The 20,919-nt window shown below is 39.2% G+C and overlaps 7 protein-coding genes across 11 annotated transcripts; 3 read left to right on the top strand and 4 right to left on the bottom strand.

Moving 5' to 3' along the window:
• Positions 1-51: 51 nt before the first annotated feature.
• Positions 52-4,639, top strand: IMK2 (inflorescence meristem receptor-like kinase 2). The gene is made up of 2 exons (XM_011079216.3): positions 52-3,462; positions 3,615-4,639. Exons 1-2 carry the CDS (start codon positions 1,503-1,505, stop codon positions 4,241-4,243), a joined length of 2,589 nt encoding a protein of 862 aa, XP_011077518.1. The 5' UTR covers positions 52-1,502; the 3' UTR covers positions 4,244-4,639.
• A 672-nt stretch (positions 4,640-5,311) lies between these two features.
• On the bottom strand, positions 5,312-6,218 carry LOC105161511 (abscisic acid receptor PYL4). Its single transcript, XM_011079217.3, has one exon. It carries the CDS (start codon positions 6,095-6,097, stop codon positions 5,483-5,485), a length of 615 nt encoding a protein of 204 aa, XP_011077519.1. The 5' UTR covers positions 6,098-6,218; the 3' UTR covers positions 5,312-5,482.
• Positions 6,219-6,991: 773 nt separating this feature from the next.
• LOC105161512 (uncharacterized protein At5g01610) lies at positions 6,992-8,070 on the top strand. Its single transcript, XM_011079218.3, has 3 exons — positions 6,992-7,433; positions 7,543-7,597; positions 7,675-8,070. Exons 1-3 carry the CDS (start codon positions 7,347-7,349, stop codon positions 8,055-8,057), a joined length of 525 nt encoding a protein of 174 aa, XP_011077520.1. The 5' UTR covers positions 6,992-7,346; the 3' UTR covers positions 8,058-8,070.
• Positions 8,071-8,196: 126 nt separating this feature from the next.
• On the bottom strand, positions 8,197-10,607 carry LOC105161513 (uncharacterized). 2 transcript variants are annotated; one of them, XM_020693741.2, is made up of 3 exons: positions 9,862-10,607; positions 8,715-9,716; positions 8,197-8,610 (listed from the first exon to the last, which is right to left on the bottom strand). In XM_020693741.2, exons 2-3 carry the CDS (start codon positions 9,492-9,494, stop codon positions 8,410-8,412), a joined length of 981 nt encoding a protein of 326 aa, XP_020549400.1. In that variant the 5' UTR covers positions 9,495-9,716; positions 9,862-10,607; the 3' UTR covers positions 8,197-8,409. The 2 variants fall into 2 exon arrangements, with proteins under 2 accessions (XP_020549400.1, XP_011077521.1); XM_011079219.3 differs by having other exon boundaries at positions 8,715-10,607.
• Positions 10,608-11,244: 637 nt separating this feature from the next.
• On the bottom strand, positions 11,245-13,791 carry LOC105161514 (uncharacterized). Of its 2 annotated transcripts, XM_088880394.1 has the most exons (3): positions 13,190-13,791; positions 13,035-13,099; positions 11,245-12,415 (listed from the first exon to the last, which is right to left on the bottom strand). In XM_088880394.1, exons 1-2 carry the CDS (start codon positions 13,683-13,685, stop codon positions 13,038-13,040), a joined length of 558 nt encoding a protein of 185 aa, XP_088736520.1. In that variant the 5' UTR covers positions 13,686-13,791; the 3' UTR covers positions 11,245-12,415; positions 13,035-13,037. The 2 variants fall into 2 exon arrangements, with proteins under 2 accessions (XP_088736520.1, XP_020549362.1); XM_020693703.2 differs by having other exon boundaries at positions 11,750-13,099; positions 13,190-13,785.
• Positions 13,792-14,375: 584 nt separating this feature from the next.
• Positions 14,376-18,740, bottom strand: LOC105161516 (histone-lysine N-methyltransferase ATXR3-like protein). 2 transcript variants are annotated; one of them, XM_011079225.3, is made up of 6 exons: positions 18,098-18,740; positions 17,628-17,838; positions 17,332-17,529; positions 15,325-15,607; positions 14,977-15,139; positions 14,376-14,817 (listed from the first exon to the last, which is right to left on the bottom strand). In XM_011079225.3, the coding sequence occupies exons 1-6, from the start codon at positions 18,737-18,739 to the stop codon at positions 14,617-14,619; spliced, it is 1,698 nt and encodes a 565-aa protein (XP_011077527.2). In that variant the 5' UTR covers position 18,740; the 3' UTR covers positions 14,376-14,616. The 2 variants fall into 2 exon arrangements, with proteins under 2 accessions (XP_011077527.2, XP_088736517.1); XM_088880391.1 differs by having other exon boundaries at positions 17,628-17,834; positions 18,098-18,239.
• Positions 18,741-18,806: 66 nt separating this feature from the next.
• Positions 18,807-20,714, top strand: LOC105161515 (gamma-interferon-responsive lysosomal thiol protein). 2 transcript variants are annotated; one of them, XM_088880393.1, is made up of 5 exons: positions 18,807-19,625; positions 19,694-19,759; positions 19,839-19,979; positions 20,160-20,202; positions 20,321-20,463. In XM_088880393.1, the coding sequence occupies exons 1-5, from the start codon at positions 19,281-19,283 to the stop codon at positions 20,326-20,328; spliced, it is 603 nt and encodes a 200-aa protein (XP_088736519.1). In that variant the 5' UTR covers positions 18,807-19,280; the 3' UTR covers positions 20,329-20,463. The 2 variants fall into 2 exon arrangements, with proteins under 2 accessions (XP_088736519.1, XP_011077526.1); XM_011079224.3 differs by having other exon boundaries at positions 19,094-19,625; positions 20,110-20,202; positions 20,321-20,714.
• The last annotated feature ends 205 nt before the right edge of the window (positions 20,715-20,919 follow it).

Below are 20,919 nucleotides of genomic sequence, written 5' to 3'. Positions count from 1 at the left end.
TAAAACGCAATTTACACCATCTTTTATTGAAAATTGGAACATATCTTTCCATTGATGTAGTGATGAAGTTTGGATCTAGATGTGGTAATTTGCAGTGTGAATCTCCAAAATCTGAGGATCTATTTTGCAGTCACAGGTTTGCTTGCGTTAAAGTTTTTAGTAATTCGTTTGCATGAAATGAGATCCAACCTAAAGTTCTTTCTGCATTGTTCTTGCATATAGTTAAGTACATAGAATGATACTCTCCATATCTCAATATTTGTGGGGCTGGGTTAAGTGGAGATTCACATGTAAAAGAGAAATTGAATGAACTCCTACTCCTACACCCACCCCCTTTCCAACAAGAAAACAGACACCGCTGCTCTCAAGTTGTGTGCTTCATGTCTGCTCCTCGTATGCGATACATTATTCAAGGTTGCTTCATCATTGATTGCTGGATTGTTAAGTAAAACGGATTTTGGTGAAGTGCGAGAGTGGGTACTCGATGAAAGTGAAGTGTGGTATGCTAAGAAGTATTTGCTTCGTTTACCTATCTTCACTTACTTTTTCTTGATTATGAAACACTGAAAGTCTGATAGTTATGTAATAGTACATTGTATTTTAGGTTAAAAGTTTCTGGGAGTCATCAAGTGCTACTTTAAAAGATCAGTCATTTCATTTTATGTTGGAAAATATATATATACACATATTGATTACATTATAATTTTTATTTGTCATGTGATTTGCTTGAAATGGGTCCAACTTAAATTTAAAGGGGTATTATCCACCCACATAACAAGGGAAACAAAGTTGCTTCCAAATATAAGGTTCTGTTTTAGCTTCAACTTAATTACTTGTCGCCACCATCCCACGCCACCTACACTGGCACTAAGATGCCAAACTTACCCAAATTAAAGTGGATCATAGTAACTAAAATATGAAACCCCAATCCCACCACCACCAGCAAAGTGGGGAATTTAATAAGACGCGGTTCGAGTTCACCCTTCTTAGAATAAATAACACGCATCAATATTAATGGAGAAAAGACAGGACTGAATAAGTCAAGGTTATTTAACGGTCAGGTTCCATACCCATACCCAGCCAGCCACAGTACCTTGCAGAATATAGCCGTTAAAAGTCAAGTCTTGCGTCGAACACGGACTAGTTGTTTTTCAACCCAAATACAAAACAACTAACGTTGTTATACCCAAAAATAACTTCTTACTCTGCTTACACAAACTAGCCGTTGGGATCCAACTAAACATAGACACACTCTCTGCTCCATATTTTCCTCTACTCCATACTCCCTCCATCTTAATAGTCTTCTTTCATAAACCCTACATTCTCTATCTCTCTCTTTCTCCATTGCTTTTCAATAAATTTTCTGTACTAAGTTGCAGTAAGAAAAAAGCAACCACCAGAAAAGCTGAGCCGGAGAGGTAAAAGAGAGATTTCATACACTTATTTGCTCAGATTTCTTTGTCCTTAGAATCTGAACCCCTCATTGGTTATCAGTATAGTTCATGGATGATTGTATTCAGTTGCGATTTCGATCTCGCAACTGCTCCATGGAGTTCTTGCACTGTCAGCTTGAGGAGAAAGCTGATTGGAGGTGGGGTTCAAATAAGAAGAAAGAAAAATGTTGGGGGCTACCCCTCCTCTTCTCTTGCCTTTTTCTGCTTCTGTTTACAAATTGCCAGCTTGTTTCAGGCAAGACATGGGATGGGGTAGTTGTCACACAGTCCGACTATCAAGCCTTAAAGGCCTTGAAACATGAGTTCGTTGATTCCAGGGGGATCTTGAAGAGTTGGAATGACAGTGGTGTTGGTGCTTGTTCTGGGTGGGCCGGAATCAAGTGTGTCAATGGGCAAGTCATTGCTATCCAGCTGCCTTGGAAGGGATTGGGTGGCCGAATTTCTGAAAAAATTGGCCAACTTCAAGCCCTTCGGCGCCTTAGCCTCCACGACAACGTTCTTGTTGGCCCTGTGCCAACATCTCTCGGCTTCCTTCCCAATCTCAGAGGCGTTTATCTTTTCAATAACCGGCTTTCTGGCTCTATACCTCCTTCAATTGGTAACTGCCTTCTTCTTCAGACACTTGATCTTAGCAATAATCAGCTTACTGGTATCATTCCCCCAAGTCTTGCTAACTCTACCAGATTGTATAGACTTAATTTGAGCTACAATGGCATTTCAGGGCCAATCCCTGTAAGCCTATCCAACTCCCCCTCTCTCACTTTTCTTGCTCTTCAACACAATAATCTCTCTGGTTCTGTTCCTGATACATGGGGGGGCAGTAAATCAGTTGATCGTTCTTATCAGCTTCAGTCTGTGGCCCTTGACCATAACTTTCTTTCTGGAAACATTCCAGCTTCTTTAAGCAAACTCACTATGCTTGAAGAGCTAACCCTGAGTCAAAACCAAATTAAAGGGAATATCCCTGAAGAATTAGGTAGTCTCTCAAGGTTGAAATCCATTGATTTATCAAACAATGCCATAAATGGAAGCTTTCCTGAACGTCTTTCCAAGCTCTCCTCTTTGGTGACTATAAATCTAGAAAACAACTATCTTGATGGCCAGATCCCGGAATCGATTGGACAACTACGCAATCTCTCAACGCTAGACTTGAGCAATAACAAATTCCAAGGCCAAATTCCAGGCGTCATTGGCAATATCACCAGTATCACTATTCTTGATTTATCAGAGAACAATCTTACTGGGGAAATTCCAATCTCCCTGGTCAATCTACAAAATCTCTTGTCTTTTGATGTTTCCTTCAATAATCTTTCCGGTGCCGTCCCATCTGTTCTAGCCAGGAAATTCAACTCAAGCTCCTTCACTGGTAATGTTCAGCTATGTGGATATTCGAGCTCAACGCCGTGTCCTGCCCCGGAACCTGGAAATAATCTACCTTCTCCTTCGCAAGGGGCACCTAAGCATCATCATCGAAAATTGAGTACCAAAGACATTATTCTCATAGCAGCTGGTGCCCTTCTTGTTGTTTTACTGATTCTATGCTGTGTATTGCTCTGCTGCTTGATCAGAAGGAAGGCATCTTCAAAAGCTAAAACTGCTAAAGCAGGAGGTCTCGCTTCCACTACCAGAGGTGCAAAGCCAGTTCCTGCTGCAGGGACTGAAGTCGTCGAGTCAGGGACTGAAACCGGAGGAAAGTTGGTCCATTTTGATGGCCCTTTTGTATTTACAGCTGATGATTTGTTATGTGCTACTGCAGAAATAATGGGAAAGAGCACTTATGGAACTTGCTATAAGGCAACATTGGAAGATAATAATCAAGTTGCGGTGAAGAGGCTAAGGGAGAAGATCACCAAGGCCCAAAAGGAATTTGAATTGGAGGTTTCTGAACTTGGGAAGATTCGACATCCTAATATCTTGGCCCTGAGAGCTTATTATTTGGGACCGAAAGGCGAGAAGCTTCTTGTCTATGATTATATGCCTAATGGAAGTCTTGCATCCTTCCTTCATGGTAAGAAGGTTACATAGATATAACAGAGTATTTACCAGTACATGACATCTTTGCCTGATTAAATATAATCTTCTGAACATTGATTGCAATATCTAGATGCAGGATGTACTTTCTTGATATAAATCATTTTCTAACATCTTGTAAATGTGCAGCTCGAGGACCTGAAACTATCATTCCTTGGCCAACAAGAATGACCATAACTATTGGAATAACACAAGGACTATGCTATCTCCACAATGAAGAAAAAATTGTGCATGGGAATCTCACGTCGAGCAATATCCTACTCGATGAACACAACAATCCCAAAATAGCTGATGTCGGCCTCTCGCGGCTCATGACAAGTACTGCCAGCGCCAATGTAATCGCGACAGCAGGCACAATGGGGTATCGAGCGCCAGAGTTTTCAAAACTGAAGAACGCAAGCACCAAGGCTGATGTTTTCAGCCTTGGGGTGATAATATTGGAGCTCTTAACAGGAAAATCCCCATCTGAGGCGACAGATGGCCTCGACCTGCCGCAGTGGGTGGCATCGATCGTAAAGGAGGAATGGACTAATGAAGTGTTTGATGTGGAGCTAATGAGGGATGCATCTAACATTGGTGATGAATTGCTTAATACATTGAAATTAGCCCTCCATTGTGTTGACCCTTCTCCTGCAGCTAGGCCTGAAGCTCAGCAAGTTCTCCAAAAACTTGAAGAGATAATAAAGCCAGAGCCTGGCGATGTTTGCACAGAACCAGCTTCTGGGGATGATGGGGCAGCACCACCTCCAGCAAGCTGAAAGATGATGGAGTATAATAGTTGGTTCCTTTATCTATTCTTACATTTCATTAATTCATTTATTTATTGTTTGGTAATACAGGTCTTTCTTTATTCATTACTTGTGTGTGGGTGTGTATATATATCATATTATTCTTTTAGTCTATATATATTGAAGTTTGTACTGAGTTTTTTCCATATGTAAGAAGTCCATGAAGAATAATTTTTGTTAATGACAGGTAAATTTTAATAGAGCAAAGATTCTTGTATCGTATATTTCCTTGAGTTGAGACCTGTTGTTGTTTCTCTAAGTTGTATAACCCTGCAAAAATATTCCATATCAGTTGATTGGAAGTGAAGGACATGGATACGAAATCCTGGGAAGAATTTTACCACAAAGATCGATTGTTGATTCAAAGATTGGTCCACTAGAACTCGCGCACCACGTAATAAATTCACAGTAACTCATGATCATTTGTTTTTCATTTAGTAGTATCATGAAATATATATTTTCAAAGGATTACTTCATTATCCTGTACGTAATACATTTCATTTATATTAATTCATTCTCACTTAATCACAATATGAGTAATTGCAATATTATCTCAAAAACAAAGAATTAACTTGTATATTCTGTTAATTTTTTGTGAAAACTTAAACTATTGACATCCCCGAAAATGGAGTGAGAGAGAATACAAGTAAGATTAAGAAGAAGTGACATGTACTAATTCACTTAATTATTGTTCAGAGTGCATTTGAATTTGAGGCTGAGTATAATCATCACACACTATCTATATCTATACTTCACCTGCCCACTACGCTTACTGTTCTTCCAAACGCGTACGTACACCCTCATACTCTACTTGTACATATCACATACATATCCTTTGATTTAAAAACACTAGTATTATATTATCCATCTTCTTCAAACAAAGATGTTTGGCTCATGCGCAAGTTTATATCCAATTAATTCACTCATCTTGCTCTAAAATATCCATTAATTTCCTTTCTTTTTGCACCACTCTTCCTCCTTCTTTTATTCCATTCAACTTCAAATACCTATACCCTTCTTCCACGGTAACATGTTCCATGAACGATAAAAAACAAAATCAACATACATCCTATATACATAAATAATATTTATACAAATTTCACTCAAATATAGCAATTTATTTTTGGAAATTAATGAGCGGGTGGCTTTCTCTCTGCATGCTTACAGTAATTAATAATGATATACATTGGAAGATGAAGATGGGTTCATTTAATTTCGTGTAGCTGAATTCTCAGCCATCTGAGCTAACGACTCAAGATTACATCTCACAATGGTGTCCACAAATACGCAGGTTTCTTCTTTAGTATTACCTTGCGGCACGTCAACCACGTACGATTCCACCACCACCGTGCCCCCACCATTCCCAGCCGCGTGTAGGGTGGTGACGGACCGGTAGTTGGCTAACCGGTGGTCCCCTCCAACGACGCTGAAGCTGATCGCATGCCGCTCATCATCCAGGATCTCCAAGCGTTCAGTGCTGCAGACAGCTGGCAGGCCGGAGATGACGTGGATCTCCCTCAGGGTGCCCACGTCTCCGTTCCCCACGATGACGTGGCAGCTCTTGACGAAGTGCTTGTATGCTTGTGGGTTGTCGAAGCGGCGGACGACGGACCACACGGTGGAGACGGGAGCGGAGATTTGTTGTGACACGGCGGAGCAGCACTGGTTGGGGGCTACAGCGTGGGTGTGGTAGCGGGCCAGATGGTCAGGGACTTGGGCTGCGGCAGGGTGACGGTAGGGTTGTTTACAAAGGGCGGCGATTGTGGTGGGTGTTTCTTTGATTCTTTCAAGTAGAAGGGAGGAATTTGGGAGATGGGAAGGCATTTTGTCTGATTAGATATGATACAGGGTTTTTTCGATGTGGATGGATGGATGGGGTAGCGTATACTTGTGTTTATGGTTCGATAGATATGTGGTAATTACTGGTATACGGCTACAATGGCTGCTCTGCTACCTGCTACCTGCTAATTAAGTTCCTAAAGTAACCTTTAATTAATTAACAGACAAGTTGTATGATATAATAATAGAGTGAATTAGGATTCTAGTCTATGAAATTCATGAGTTTGGCCAATTCCAACTTATAATTAATATCTTATACCTCTACCAATTAACGTTCATAATTATAATATAAAGTTAATTAATTCAAATTTCAAATCCAAATCAATTAGTGCAGAGATGGTTTAAGCACATGGTGTGTAGGGGGTGAAAAATAATGACAAGTTTTTCATTTTATATAATACATATCCGGGGTGATAGGTCGAGGCCTTGGATCTTTTCATGAAAGGTGGCATATATCTTTTCGGATTAGCACCATTTTTTTGTGAAGTCAAAAGTGTCTTTCATGATAAAATAATTAACTTATTCAACTTTTTAAAATTTATATTAATTGACAAAACATTATTACTTCGTTTCTTTTTATTAATATAATATAGTGATATATATATTTTATTATAATATAGTTTAAAGCATAAAAAAATATTTATTATATATGCATAAAAATGATGTGGCACAACAATTATTATAATTTGCGACAAGTTGTCCATACAATATATATTAGTATGATGGAGTGGCGGGGGAGCAGGTTAATTAATTAAGTTGGTGAAATGCATACGTACGTACTTACGCTGCAATAACACATATTTGAATTAACGAGTTTTTGCAGTTGGAGAATATTGCAAATTGCTTTGACTCAGATTCAATCATCATTAGGACGTATGAAAAACATCGAAACAAACCTCCTCCAAAATTGAAGTTGGTTCTCACACCCACTTGCCATGATGATGATTAATTTGTATATTGGGAACCCCCAAAAATGGAAAAGAAAAGGAATTGGTGGGTGAGAGGATGCAGGGAATTAGTAGTAAATGAGGGAGTGGGAGTGTACGCACGGTTAAATATTGAAGGTAGAGAGAGAGAGGAGGAGTGAGTGCATTTCATATATATATATATATATGCAGCAGGGTGGTGGTAGCTGATCAAAAATCGCGCGCCAAGGCCTCTCTGAGGGAGAGGGAGAGAGATAAAAGAGACAAACATTATTCAAAATTTAGATAATCATCTAGTGATCGGATCGATGGATCAGGTAATGAACAAGGTGGGTTCTTATTGGTTGGGTCAGCAAGCCAACAAAGAATTCAACTCTGTCGGCAATGAAATCAACGTATACAACACTCCTCCCTTCCTATCTCTCTTTCTTTATTTCTTTGTCGCACCATTCATATCTCCTAATTACCTCACTTTCTGTTTCTTAATTATGATGTGCTTATTAGGCATTGTCAAACAACCTTGAAGATGGAGCCAAATGGCTGGTTAATAAGATTAAAGGTTAATATTTACTATGTTTATACTAGTTTACATGCATGCAGTTGATGATGATGACAACAATGATGGATGATATCCAGGTAAAGTACAAAAACCATTAACAGAAGTTTTGAAGGAGAATGATCTGCCGATAGGCATATTCCCCCGTGACGCCACCAATTACGAGTTCAATGAGGAGACCAAGAAGCTTGTGGTTCACATTACAAGAGTGTGTGAAGTGGGTTACAAGGATCAATCTGTAGTGCGTTTCAACACCACTGTAACCGCTTTGTTAGAACAAGGTAAGCTGTCTAATATAGATGGAATGAAGACGAAGATGTTCATGTTTTGGGTGAAGGTGAGCTGTATCACTACTAGTCAAGACTCCAAGCTTCATTTTGCTGCTGCCAGTATAGGGTCATCAACCAGGAATAGAGACGCTTATGAGGTAACTAGAGATGGGGTAATTGCAGACAATTTCTGAACAGGGCCGCTACACAATTTCTGTAATTTTTTCATGATCATGACGACCCTCAAACTCAATCAACTCATCTCTTTAATATGGTTGTGTATGTGTTGATAAAAACACTACTCTCTCTCTCTCTCTCTCGGGGCCAAAAAAGTAAATAAGCAGGATCTCATCTGATAAAAGAGGAAAAGAGTTGTGTATGGAGAATAAAGGCCTGCCCAGCTATTCATTACTTCACATATATAAAACACCCAACTTCTCCCTATTACAACTTTACAAGAAAATGCCTCTCTCTCTATCTCCATTATTCAATTGTCCTGAGATACCGACACTTAATTTCCTTCTTCTCCACTAAATCTCTATTCTCTCACTCAGTTTTTCCATTAAGTTGTTGGAAAAAACTTTTGACTGCTTCATATGTAGACCAGCAGATTGCTGCAGCTGGAGCATGGAACACCATTCTGGGAATCCACCCCCTCATCACCCCACCATATCCATCCTTTTTCACAATCGCTTCAATCACATCCCTTATTGAACTACTTGAAAATCGATCACACCCACAAACACCCTGTGTAATAAAAATATACCATAAATTTTTGTCCAACAATATACATTATTATATCATATATAGCATCCAAAGTGGAACAAACAATCAATTCAAGAAATCCATACCTGGCACTGCAACTGAGTTTTCACAACATCTAGTGGAGTCGTTACCGCTGCAGCCAACGCCCCCGCGGCAGCGCCAGCAGTTGCATGCACCAACAATGTCTCATCATCACCCCTCGAAACCTCCATCATCAGCCCCCTCTTTGCAGCCTCATAAGTGGCAAAATGAACCGCAGTAAAAGGTGCATTCATCAACACTGTCGTCCTATAACTCGCGTACAACGCCCCAAATCCCTCTTCCATCACAACCCTCTTCACACAATCTACCACTCCCTTATATGGACTGCCCTTTAACTGCAATCTTTGCTTCACCACATCCATTGGCGTTATAACTGCATCGCTGGCCACTGTTGCAAATACCCCAGAAGCTGCGTGAACCATTGAATTATTTGGATTTCCAATTGATAAAAACTTCTTGGAAGATTCATACACTGAGAAGTACACTGCATGGGCCGGGCCGGCACCAAGTCCCATTGCTGCAATGCCACGATAAAGCCCGGCTATGCCTTCTAGCTTTATGATCGAGCCAAGCGATTGCCTGAGAGTTATTGATGGGGTTTTGGATGAAGAACTAATGGCCTGCATGCGAGTTTTGAGAGTGTCCACTGGGAACATGGCCATGTGCTCTATAGAGCCAGCAATAGAGCCCGCAATCATGAACTGCCAGAATTTGAGGCCATCATGTGTTGGTGGGAAGACTGAGACTTCATCTGCGTAAATTTCTGAAGGTTTATCAAAATTTGGGCTGGTATCCGCTGTAGTGGATGTGGCAGTGGCTCCCATGATGCTGGTGATATTGGAAGTTTTGAGAAACTGTGGAAGTGAATCAAGGCTTTAAAAGGTTGATGGAATTATATTGGGCTTTGGAGGTCGCTTTCGAATTCAATTGAGATGGGCTGTCTCCATAGACGAATTGATATTATTAGGAGAAGAAAAGGTGGAGTTTTTCTTTCACTGAACTGAGAGAGAATGAGAATCACAGTTAAAGATAGGTTTGCTTTATACCTGCATATTTCACCTCCAAGAATTACATAAAAGGCAGATCGTATAAAGGAAAGGAAACAATATCAGCTTATGCAAGTAGCAATTTTAAAAGTAGTAATCTAGTACTGATATTGGGCAAGAAAAATGGCAGAGTGCTAGTCCTTACATCTACAACTTGCTTGCTTATTGTACAGAGAAATTTGCGGACCTCTGTGGGGATTCATCAGTCTTGCAGGCTGTGAACCCATATGCTTGTAAGTGGCTACCAAACTTAAATACAGTGGTGATGGTGAGATATTTTCAGATAGATCAGTAGTAACTTCAGAGGTCAGACCTTAATAGAAACTGGCATATTGTTAATAGCCATGTTCAACCATAACTCCAATATTGAGAGAACTGGAATCCGTTGATGGGGAAAAGAAAAAAGTTGAGGCAAATAGGGACAAAGAGGGCATGTTCTATCCACACGCCTTTCCATTAGTGCCCTGGTTCTTCTGAGTGGTAATCTCAGTATAAAGACTCTTCATCACCATCACAACTTTTATCTTCCATTCAACTTAAAAAGAAAGAATATCTTGAAAAAATCTTGCCACCATGAACGTGTGGCATCCGCAGTACCTTGACACGCTTTAGCTTCTTCAAAAGCAGTTATCAGAAATTTGTGGGAAGGAATGTCATGTAGATAGCAAAGGTGATGATGATATGAGGGACTATGTCCTCATTCAAGATGAGGTCCCCTTGCCTTTATCACAGCTGTGCTAAATCCACAAACAAGAAGTTTAATTTATGGCAGTCATAGAGTTCCAGAATCCAGATGGTTGATTCTTTGCGTGATTCCTGGAAATTACCCCATGCCTGATCATTATTGTAGTCCGGAAGAACAGTCTAACCTGTTGTTCTTTCCTTTCAGAGAGCCCTTGCCAACCTCTAGTCCAATAATGACTTCATAATCGACTCCATTTTCACACTGAATGAACACTTAACATCATCAAACATTGTTTCTTCACAATGCTTGAATTTCGTATTATGCAACAGAGGAGGCAAATTCAGTTCATAGAAGCAGATAAATAAGCAAAAAGAAAAAAAAAATTAAATCTATTTGCAAGTCAGATGAAAATTCTTTTAACGGCACCAGAAAGCGGGAATGCAAATAGTAAAGAGATGGCGCATAAATCTCCTAAAAATATTGATTATTGATGGACAGTCTTGACTTTTAGTCTCGAACTTGTGATCTATAAATTGAATGTAAATGAATATTACATAAAGTACTGTAAGAGCAATACCTTAAGATTGCTGATTCACACAGTATAAAGTACAGTCGACAGATTTTTTCCGCCAAGAGGTGTCTCACTTTCAAATTGCAGGTTTGGTAGAATGATGTTTGAAGGGAGTCCAGGACTTCAAAGTCATGATTAGTATTAGTTTTAGCCCTTCAGGGTATTGGAAATTACAGAGCATGACTACAAACAACTGACGGTGTCACTCAATCAATAGTGAATCACTCGGGTGTATGGTAACTAAGCAGAAAATTAGAAACACATGCTGCAAATTGAAGTTCAAACTTTCTTCGACACAAATTTGTCCTACACTTGTGATGTAGATTGCAAAGTGTTTTCATCTGATTCATATTCTATTATAAGCTGGAGTCTTGAACTGTTTGACGAAGAGTTGTATGGAAATATGATCACTCTGTTCTCTATACCTAACTATAAATTCTCACTTCCATCCGAGGATAGTAGTACTTATGCTCTCAATCAGTTGAAGAAATGCCTGAAAGCCCCTGCGATGTGAATTCAACACAGATTTCTCATGTTTCTTGGAAACAGAATTTCCAAAATTTGATCCTTTTGCTGCTTCTACGGCTCTCCACATAAGGAGGACATGAAGAGTGTATCATCTCCCACATCACCCGTATATCCGCATATCCTGCACATGCCTCCATATCCTTGTATAGAGTAACCAGCCCCTCTTTTTCTGCAATAAAAGCAAAGTCTCGTGTCATGGCTGGAAAGATAAAGGGTTGGGGAAATTTGCTTCCAAAATTTTCATGTTACCTTTTGCCTTATGCCTCAGAAGTGAAGAAGCACTAACAACTATATTCTTTGCTGGGAGAAGAAACAAGTTGTTGATTATGGAGCTTAACCAAAGTTTTCTCCTCTGCATTTCCATCTCCATCTCATACTTGATTCTTTCTCTACTTATATATTTTCTCATTCACTTCACCACACTTGTGTGTGCTAAATAAAGTTTTCGAGGTAAACAACAAAAAGCAATTGACAAACAAGGAAGCAACAATCAACAAGACAGAAACTTTTGAAAGCTTTCATTTTGCTGTACAATTTTCTACTCTCTTTGATGTAATGGTAAGGCTCTTAGATTCCCTCTTACAGAAAATAATAGGAAAGGTTAAGTGTAATAGTCCAAATTAATAAAAGATGTTGTCATGATTTAGCAATTATAAAAAACAGATTATCCTGATTACAATCTAATTTTCTGGATACGTAATTTGAATGAGAAGAAATTATGATTTGGAGGGAGGAGAGGCATGCCGCAGAAACAGACATTTTGAGCAGGGAGCAATTGCTTTGGATTCCGCTTTTTCCAATTTATTCATCAGATTAAAGATGCTAATGCCTGTTGCTTTAAGGATGTGAAAGGGGCCCTGGTCAAACGGTGGCTTGGCTTTTCTATCAGTGGCTTTCTGCTTGTGTGGACTCTCCCTATATTTAAATATTCAGTTCAAAAATCAGATATGGTTTAATTTAGTGGAGTTGATGTCATCTTGGGGGGGTGATTAAAACCAGAAAGAGACTTAATTTGGACATGTACATAATTGGACAAGAGTGTATCATTTTAATGATGTTACTAACATCAGTTGTAGATTGTTTGGTTTCAGATATCACAGTAACACATTTTTGGCAATGTCGTTTAAACCTAATTGATAGATAGCAAGCATGGGCGGTGTAACAAATTTTGATAATTATGGGTGTTACCATTTGCATTAATGGCACAAATGAACAATCCATCAAATAGAAAAGGGCACAAATGAAGAGACAAAGGTTGAGGGAATTCAGGATGATTTCTGTTCTGCCTAACAGTAACACATTTGATTGGCGGAAATAATTCAAGATCACTGCTCATTAGAATATGCACGCCAACTCACCTTAATTAACAAAAACCGTTAAAAATTAACAAGAGTGTAGGGATGGAAACACTAGAAAACTAAGGAGTGAAGAAGTGACAAGGAAATGAAACAAAAGGCAGAGCAATATTGAGAGGGAAAGAGCAGGTAGCTAGCTAATTAATTAGAGTCCTCCCCTCCTACCTCCTACCTCCTACCTCCTAGTCATGAACAATTGAATGAATTAAAATAGAAGCCTCGTCCGTGGCTGGAGCAGCATCATCTGCATGTTCAACAAATTTTGATTACTATTAACATTTTGTATTATAAAAAAAGGATGAATATTATTATTAATTTGAAGAGGAACAAGTACCAGGAAGAGGTGTAGGCAAGTGAGAGACAATATTGTCAATTAAACCACCGCCGGAGGTTTCTTCTTGTTGTTTATCAGGTCCAGTAGGTTGAGGATGCAGAACGCCGGAAATCAAATTGTTGAAGATCCCACCACTACTATCACTCTTTTCTTGATCCTCTGAACTACTCCTACTACTACTATTCCCATCATCATCTCCTACTACTTTTGTACTCAAAGGTGAAACCAAATTAGAGATGAAATTGTTGATAAGCCCATGCCCCTCCTTTCCTCCTCCTCCTTCTTCTTCTTCCCCATTATTATTACTATCTTCTTTTGAAACAAACACTGCAGAAATCAAGTTACTTATCATTCCACCGCTTGAATGTTGTTGTTGCCCTTTTTCTTCACTTTGATTGGCAGCAGCAACTGTTTGTCCTGATTCTCTGGGATGAATATGGTTGTCCTGAGAGGACACCACCAACAAGTCTTTGATTTCCGTTACTCCGTCCTCCATCTCTACCTCACCCTTTTTCTGCTTTCTATTTAGTCTCCCTGGGATTTTGTGTGGGTCACAATGGTGTCGGGGCAGATGCAAATCACAAATCTCCTTTATAATATGGGAAAGTGTTACACGTATTTTTTACTTTAGACTGCTGCCTGCCTGGCTGCAACTCTTTTTATTTTAAGTTTAATTACATACTTATATGTATTTTAGCTCAATTACATCCTACGAAAAGTAACAAAAATCTCCATAACAAAATAATTAAACATTAATAAAATAAAAATATCCAATAAGATGCATGCACGTGACCATGTCCCTTGTTATCATAGCCAACTCTGATATCAGGTCGGTCGCTCGTTTACTGGGAACTGCATAATACCATTAAGTACTTATGAATACTGTTTATGAATAATAATAATAATGTTGTGGTCTGGGGCTGGGGCTCGGGGGAATATATAATATATTTTTTGATGAGCAAAGGCCATATCAGGTGCAGTTACATATCATATGTAAAGTGTTGAGATTTTGAAACCAACAAGACCATCTGAATGATATGTAAAAGTGCTGAGATTTTGAAACCAAGAAGACCATCTGGATGGTATTTAAGTATTGAGATTTTGAAGCCAAAAAGACCATCTGAATGATATTTAAGTGTTGAGATTTTGAAACCAAGAAAACCATCGGGTTCTCAACATCCTCGTCTACTCATCGCCAAATGAAAATTTCTCATACCACAAAATAAATGTATATATGTATTCCTCTCTCCAATCCATACACTTTGTGTCTAATTTACAACTTCAAAATTGTAATCACCTCCTAAACTCCAGATTAACTTCACCAATCACCTATTTGAAGGAATTCTCACGCCAAAACTCTCCAAGTGGCCAGTAAACCTCAAGTATATGACAATTACCGTCTATAACATTAACTAGCTGCCAGTGGGCTATACATTGTCTTCATCTCCGTCAAATAACGCCTTCTCCTCTTCCGCCTTCCTTTCTGCAGCCCTCTTTGCCTTCCTTTTGGCATCCCTTTCAGCAGCATCTGCTTCGACTTTCTCCATGATCGTGCTGAAACCTGGAATTGTTCTCTCCAGTTTGTCGTATGTTCTTTGACTCAGCTTGCGGAAAATTTCAAACAGTCTCTGCAAACACACAGTGCAGTTAAGAAAAAATGTTTCAGATTTATATTTGTGCAAACAGTATCCACACAGCTAAAATACAAAATATATATTTTCAAGCCACAAATCAACAATTCTTCATGCAAAATGTATCACATTAACTAATTGGTGGCAGTCACAGACCAAGACATCTCTGTTCCATGCTCTGATGTAAGGAGGACCAGTTGTGTAACTCCCAAGAGGTTCACGGTACCACTCACCACCATATGTTATCTGATCCATGGCTTGCTCAATGCTTAGAACCTCCCATGGCCTCAAACCAGGAATAATTTGTGCCAATTGGAGCCTGTCTCACAACAAAATACTTGTTCAATTTCACTAATCTCAGCAATGGTTAAGTGGGAAGATATCAGAGAGTTATGGCAAGTCGCAACGAGGAACAATATACAGGATTGTCAATATTAAGCAATTGCGATAATATTGAATGAACAAGTCCAACAAAAGTGCACCAAGGACAGCTGAAGATAGTACCTAAGATCTTTCGGGATGAATTTGTTGGGCATGTGATCCTCTTCCAGAAGTGATGTCAGCTCAGAACCACTTGCCCAAAGAAACAGCGCGTGACTAGGAATCCTTACACCAGGCCAAACGCCGTTGTTAGCCTCTAATACAGCTAAATCACGTTTCTTGCTCTCATATGCCTCTTCTTGGAGCTGCTTATAGGTTTTATCCTCATGCCCCTTCAGAGGAACCCAAGGTGGTATCCCTTTCTGCAGCTTATGGAGAAAAGCTGTTGCGGCAGCACCTAATCTAACTGAAAATCCAGCCCACACAGCCAATTAGGAGTAATTTTTACTCTAAAAGTTCTATCCATCAAAAGACTGGATTACCCCTATTACTGATAGATTAGTATGTGTCTAATCCGTATTGCATACTAGTTAAGGCCCACTTGAAGCCTGCTGTAATGCTCTCGCATTTTGCTATATATGAACTTAGATGACATAAAATAAACTATGAATGTCTGTGAAGTTAAAATTTATGCAGATGCTAACAACCCTGATTTTCTCTAACTTCTCCATCAAAACAACAAAAGTTGCAAAGTAGAGGTTTCAAAATCTATCATACTGATTGTTAGAATAGCTCAAAGGTCTGCCAAAGGATTAGCAATATACAGCAACTCAAGTAATCCAAACAAGCATGATACTTCGCAACCTAGGATTGAAATCCTTTGACTGAGTATTCAATTCAAACAAATTAAACAATAACAAATGCATGCTCGATATTGGCAGCAAACCAAACATTTCGTTTTCTCTGATGTATACATGTGTTTGTAGAACAATTTTCTCAAACAATATTACCTAGAAAAAGATAACTCCCCTACACACCATAACTAGCTATAACTTTTTCCTAGATACTGATCATTCTCAATGATCCATAATTCAAAAATCTGTTAGGACTCAGAGTACATCCATGACCACTTCTAGTAGACATTTATTCACATAGAAACAACTCCAAGAATGTCGATTCCTAGACATAGATCTATCCTTTCTTTTAAGGGAAAGAAGTGAAATCTTACATGATTAAGAATATAGTAGTTAATGGTGCACGGCGTATGGCGCGCCTTTTTGAAGGATGGTGTAAATGTAAAAAATAATCTAAATATTTACATAATTAGTAATTTTCAATTAGAACAATGTAAAAGAAGTTAAATAAGACCATTAAACAATATGAGTAACTCAATATATTATACTAAAGTACTGAACTAAAGCATATAGTTGAATTACTCAATCATAATAGCATACTTTAATCAATAAACAAATAATAAACATACGAAAAGTGATAACTTTAATTTACATTTATACTTTAAATTAAGAACATAGGTTACATAGTTACATTACATAGTATCAGAATTAGAGACAACGTAAGAAAAGAAAAAAATAGAAACACAGCAAGTATATGATTATGAAGAAAAGAAAAGAAAGAAACAGATTTAGAAAAACAATAAATAGAAAAGAATAACAAAGAGAAACAGGGAATAAGAAGAAGAAGAGAAAGTATCAATCTCAGCAACTGAACTAAAAAGGAAGAAAACTTGCTGGCGGTTGCGATGGCGCAGTAGCAAGCAATAGCAGCGGCAGTCAGTAGTCCAACAGTCACAAGGATGAGGGGTTTTAAGTCACCTCCTTTCCTTATTTTATATTTTTATTAGTTTTTTTCTTTTATTTTGATGGGCCCAGGCGCAAAAAGGCCTGGGCTCACAAAGGCGCGCCTGGGCAACAGCCCGGATGGCGCCATTAATTACTATGATTAAGAAATAAGCCAAGTTCTTGCATGAGCAATATCGCATCAGCTAACATCCACAGAAGCAAAGGAGTTTGTAGACGTTCATAATATGCTCATGCAGAATTTAAAACTAATCTTATTTTATTGGAAACCACAGGTAATTTGCATCAACCAAGCATATAGATCTCAGTCCTTAATCAGATTACAGATGAGATTCACTATGCCAATAAATTGTTGCAGGTATCAATGACAAACCTTCCCACGTCGCAATTGCACGCTCCATACCATAGATCATGCCTATGGGTGCCCATTCATCCATGTCATCACCCCATATAAATGTATGCTTGTCAATTATTCCCGCACCCCACGCAGTTTTGAGCTGTATAAGTTCCATTGGTCCTCTGGTACGACCCAATCGATCCTTATAGAACCACCCACCAGTTTTCATGATAACTATAGCATAGTGAATCAGTGAGCAATTATTAGCATTCCAGCATTTAAACAAAAGAACAACCATCCAGAATAATATATTAATTATGACACAAACTTACAGTCGTAATACCGCTTCTCGAGTCTCTTATAACCTATAGCCTGCGCGGCATCAATAGGCCTTCCTGGTGGGTATGGTCGCTGCCGGAACCCCCAAAGCCCAAAAAAGAACTGTCTAGCAAAATCCCAAAACTTATCATCTGACTCTGCGTCAGATTTTATAGCTTTCCTTGGCATTGGCCTCCCATCCAGCCCAATCACATTGGGCACTGCCTTCACAAACACAACCAACGAAATTTTACCATGGAAAACACACAAGTTAAACTTCAATCAATAGCCAACTCCAGTTTTAGTTCAAGGCTTCTAGAATGAAAACCCCAGACCAACTTCATGAAATGTCATAACTTTATCAAGACACATACTAAGACCATTTATTACACCAAAACGGGGCATAAAACGAATCATGCCGAACCAATAAGAAACTATCAAACGAAACCCTTTCATTGAGAATATTTAAAAGACTCAAACATACTTGCCACAATTTCTTATCCTCTTTCCTGTAGGGAACTGAATTTTGCCGAAGCTCAATCTCATTAAGCTTATCAGCAATCTCCTCAGCGCGGGCCAAGAATTGCACAACCGGGCTCGAGCGAAATTCAGCCCACCACTTCTCATTCTCCTCAATCTCTTCCTGGGTCGGGTTTTCCTTCTTTTCAGCAATCGGGTCTTCCTGCAAAATCCTCTCAACCTCAGGTGTGTGTCGGTAATCCGGCAAATTCTCACACTCCCAGTAGAATTGGTCGAGCATTTGGCGGTACTTTCCAGGTGTTTCATCGGGGTCAGTTTTGGGTTTTCGGGAAAACGGATTGGTTATGGAGGCGAAGCTTGAGTTTTTGGAGTGGGGTTTAAAGATTGAGGAGAGGAGGTGAATAGGTCGGAATGGGAGTTTTGGTCGGTTTCCGAACCAGTTATCGTTGAAGGGGTTGAAATTAATTGAAGCCATTAGCGAAGTTAAGGCTGAGGACAGTAAAGAAAAAGCGCCGGCGGGGAGGGGGTGACAAAGCACGAATAAGGATGAGAGGGAGGAGGAAGGGCAGAGGGGTTTCTTCTCTCTCTCTCTCCCCGGGTTCTTGTCATACAAAAGAGTGCAGTGTGAGTTAAAGACGCGAGTCATGAGTGATGAGGGAGGGAAGGTTAATAGATTGATGGGCTAGATTGGATTAGCTTTACTTGTACGGAGAAAACGGGTCATAGCATTTCTGATTATTGTAGTCCATCTTAGGAACGGGGCTTCTCTCATCTCATAAAGTAGTGGGCCTTTGTTGGGTGTTGTGGAAAAGATTTGGGCCTCTGAATTCTTATAGGAATTTGCTGGCAATCAGTCAATCTCCAGGTTTATGGGGCTGTGTCCCACACCCATCAATTAATGTGCCATGAATGCACTTACTTACCCCAGTTTAATAACTGTCCCGGGGGTGAGAGAGAGAGATATAAAAGAGTTAACGTCGTAGAATTTAATTATGGGAGTGGGAGGAAGGTGGCATAGCATAGCGCGGGACTTAAAAGTGAAAGCCAATCTGAAAAGAAAAAGGCCATAAAAGTTGAGTTGATAGAAACAAGATATGGATCAAAGAGAAACAGTAAAGTAGGCATTGCTTGATAATAAATATATTAAGGCATGAGCAGGAGCAGTCAGTCTAACAAGGAAATGAAAAATGGAAATGGCTTCTCAAAGACGACAAGCAGTTTTCCGCTTCATTCTAATTACTTTTGGTTTACCACTAGTTTTGTTAATTATGTGTCAAGCTGATCTTGCGGCGTCGTCGTCTAGTATGGACGTATCTCTTCATTTCTCCAAGATTTCATCATCAGAAGATATTGATTCAGAAAACCGGGTTAATTTGTCGGTGTACTATGAATCCCTGTGCCCCTACTGTGCAAACTTCATTGTGAATCATCTGGTGAACATTTTCCACACAGATCTCCTCAACATTGTCAATCTCAGGCTTGTCCCTTGGGGCAACACTCAAATTCGCTCTAATGATTCCTGGATTTGCCAGGTACCTCCCTCCCCTATTCCTATTTTCCTCCACTCTCTTTAAAACTTATGGCCGTTTTGCTTTTGCAGCATGGCGTAGACGAGTGCGAATTGGATGTTACAGAAGCTTGTGCCATAAATGCGTGGCCTAGAGTGGTACGTATATACGTTGGCTGATAAAGCTTCTGATTTTGTTAGGCAGTTGTTTGTTTGTTCCCACATTTTTTGCGTGCAGGAGGCACACTTTAAGTTCATATATTGCGTGGAGCGACTGCATCTGATGAATAGACACGCGGAGTGGCCATCTTGTTATGCTGCAAACGGGTTGGATCCTCAGCCCATTGAGGATTGCTACAATAATGGGCTAGGTTATCAGGTTAGTCGTATACATGTATTTATAGCTTAGATGAATTCAAGAAAGCATATTGATTATTAAGAGTTGAAAATCATGTATTAATTTTCTTGCAAATTGAAATGTTAAAAAATCGATTATTCACTAAATGCAGCTTGAGAAAGCATATGCTGATGAAACTGCTACTCTCAATCCTCAACACAGATTTGTGCCATGGGTAGTTGTGGACAATTTTCCTCTTCAAGAAGTTAGTGCCTACACCACTCTTTCTCTTAATTTCTTTTCTCCCGTGTCTCTAAAACACAAAACAAAACAACCAAAGATAAAGATATATATGTGAGGCAAATTTGGTTTTATGGATGCAGGATTTTGAGAATTTTATAGGCTACATCTGCAAAGCTTACAGAGGAGACAACATACCTAATGCTTGCAAATCAACTTCATTTGAGATCAACTCATTTGCAGTAGCAACTTGGACACCTCAAGTGTGTGCTCGGCTTGACGTTATAGACAGAGGCAGAAGACAGCAGCGTTACAAGTTTAACCAACATTTTGACAATGGAAGAAACGCAGAAATATTTTACATTCCGTAGAATGTGCTTCAGTAGTGTATTGTGTGCTTACTGTCATAAAACAGATTCCATGATGTAACATTCATATTACTGGTAATTATATATATGAAAATGAAGTACAATAAGAATGTATTGAACTTCATATGTACCGTACCAAGTCAAATAGATCCAAGGTAATTTGCTGATCGATTTTGTAGAAAGTAAGATCATCATCATCTGTAACTAGAAACAAACGAGAGAGAGAGAGAGCCATGTTGATAAAAGACACAAACATCAGATATTGAAAAAGACTAAGATTATGAGAAATGCTCCGCATTTCAACCTCAACAGCCCAAAGACTCCAGCTTCATGCCAGAAATCAGAGTTGATGTACATGTTTGTGCATGTGTTGG

Source organism: Sesamum indicum, linkage group LG5 (genome assembly GCF_026168435.1).
Source record: "Sesamum indicum cultivar Baizhima isolate 11 linkage group LG5, ASM2616843v1, whole genome shotgun sequence".
NCBI lineage: Eukaryota > Viridiplantae > Streptophyta > Magnoliopsida > Lamiales > Pedaliaceae > Sesamum > Sesamum indicum.
Note: the sequence above shows the minus strand (reverse complement) of the source record. Positions and strands in the feature narration are given on the sequence as shown.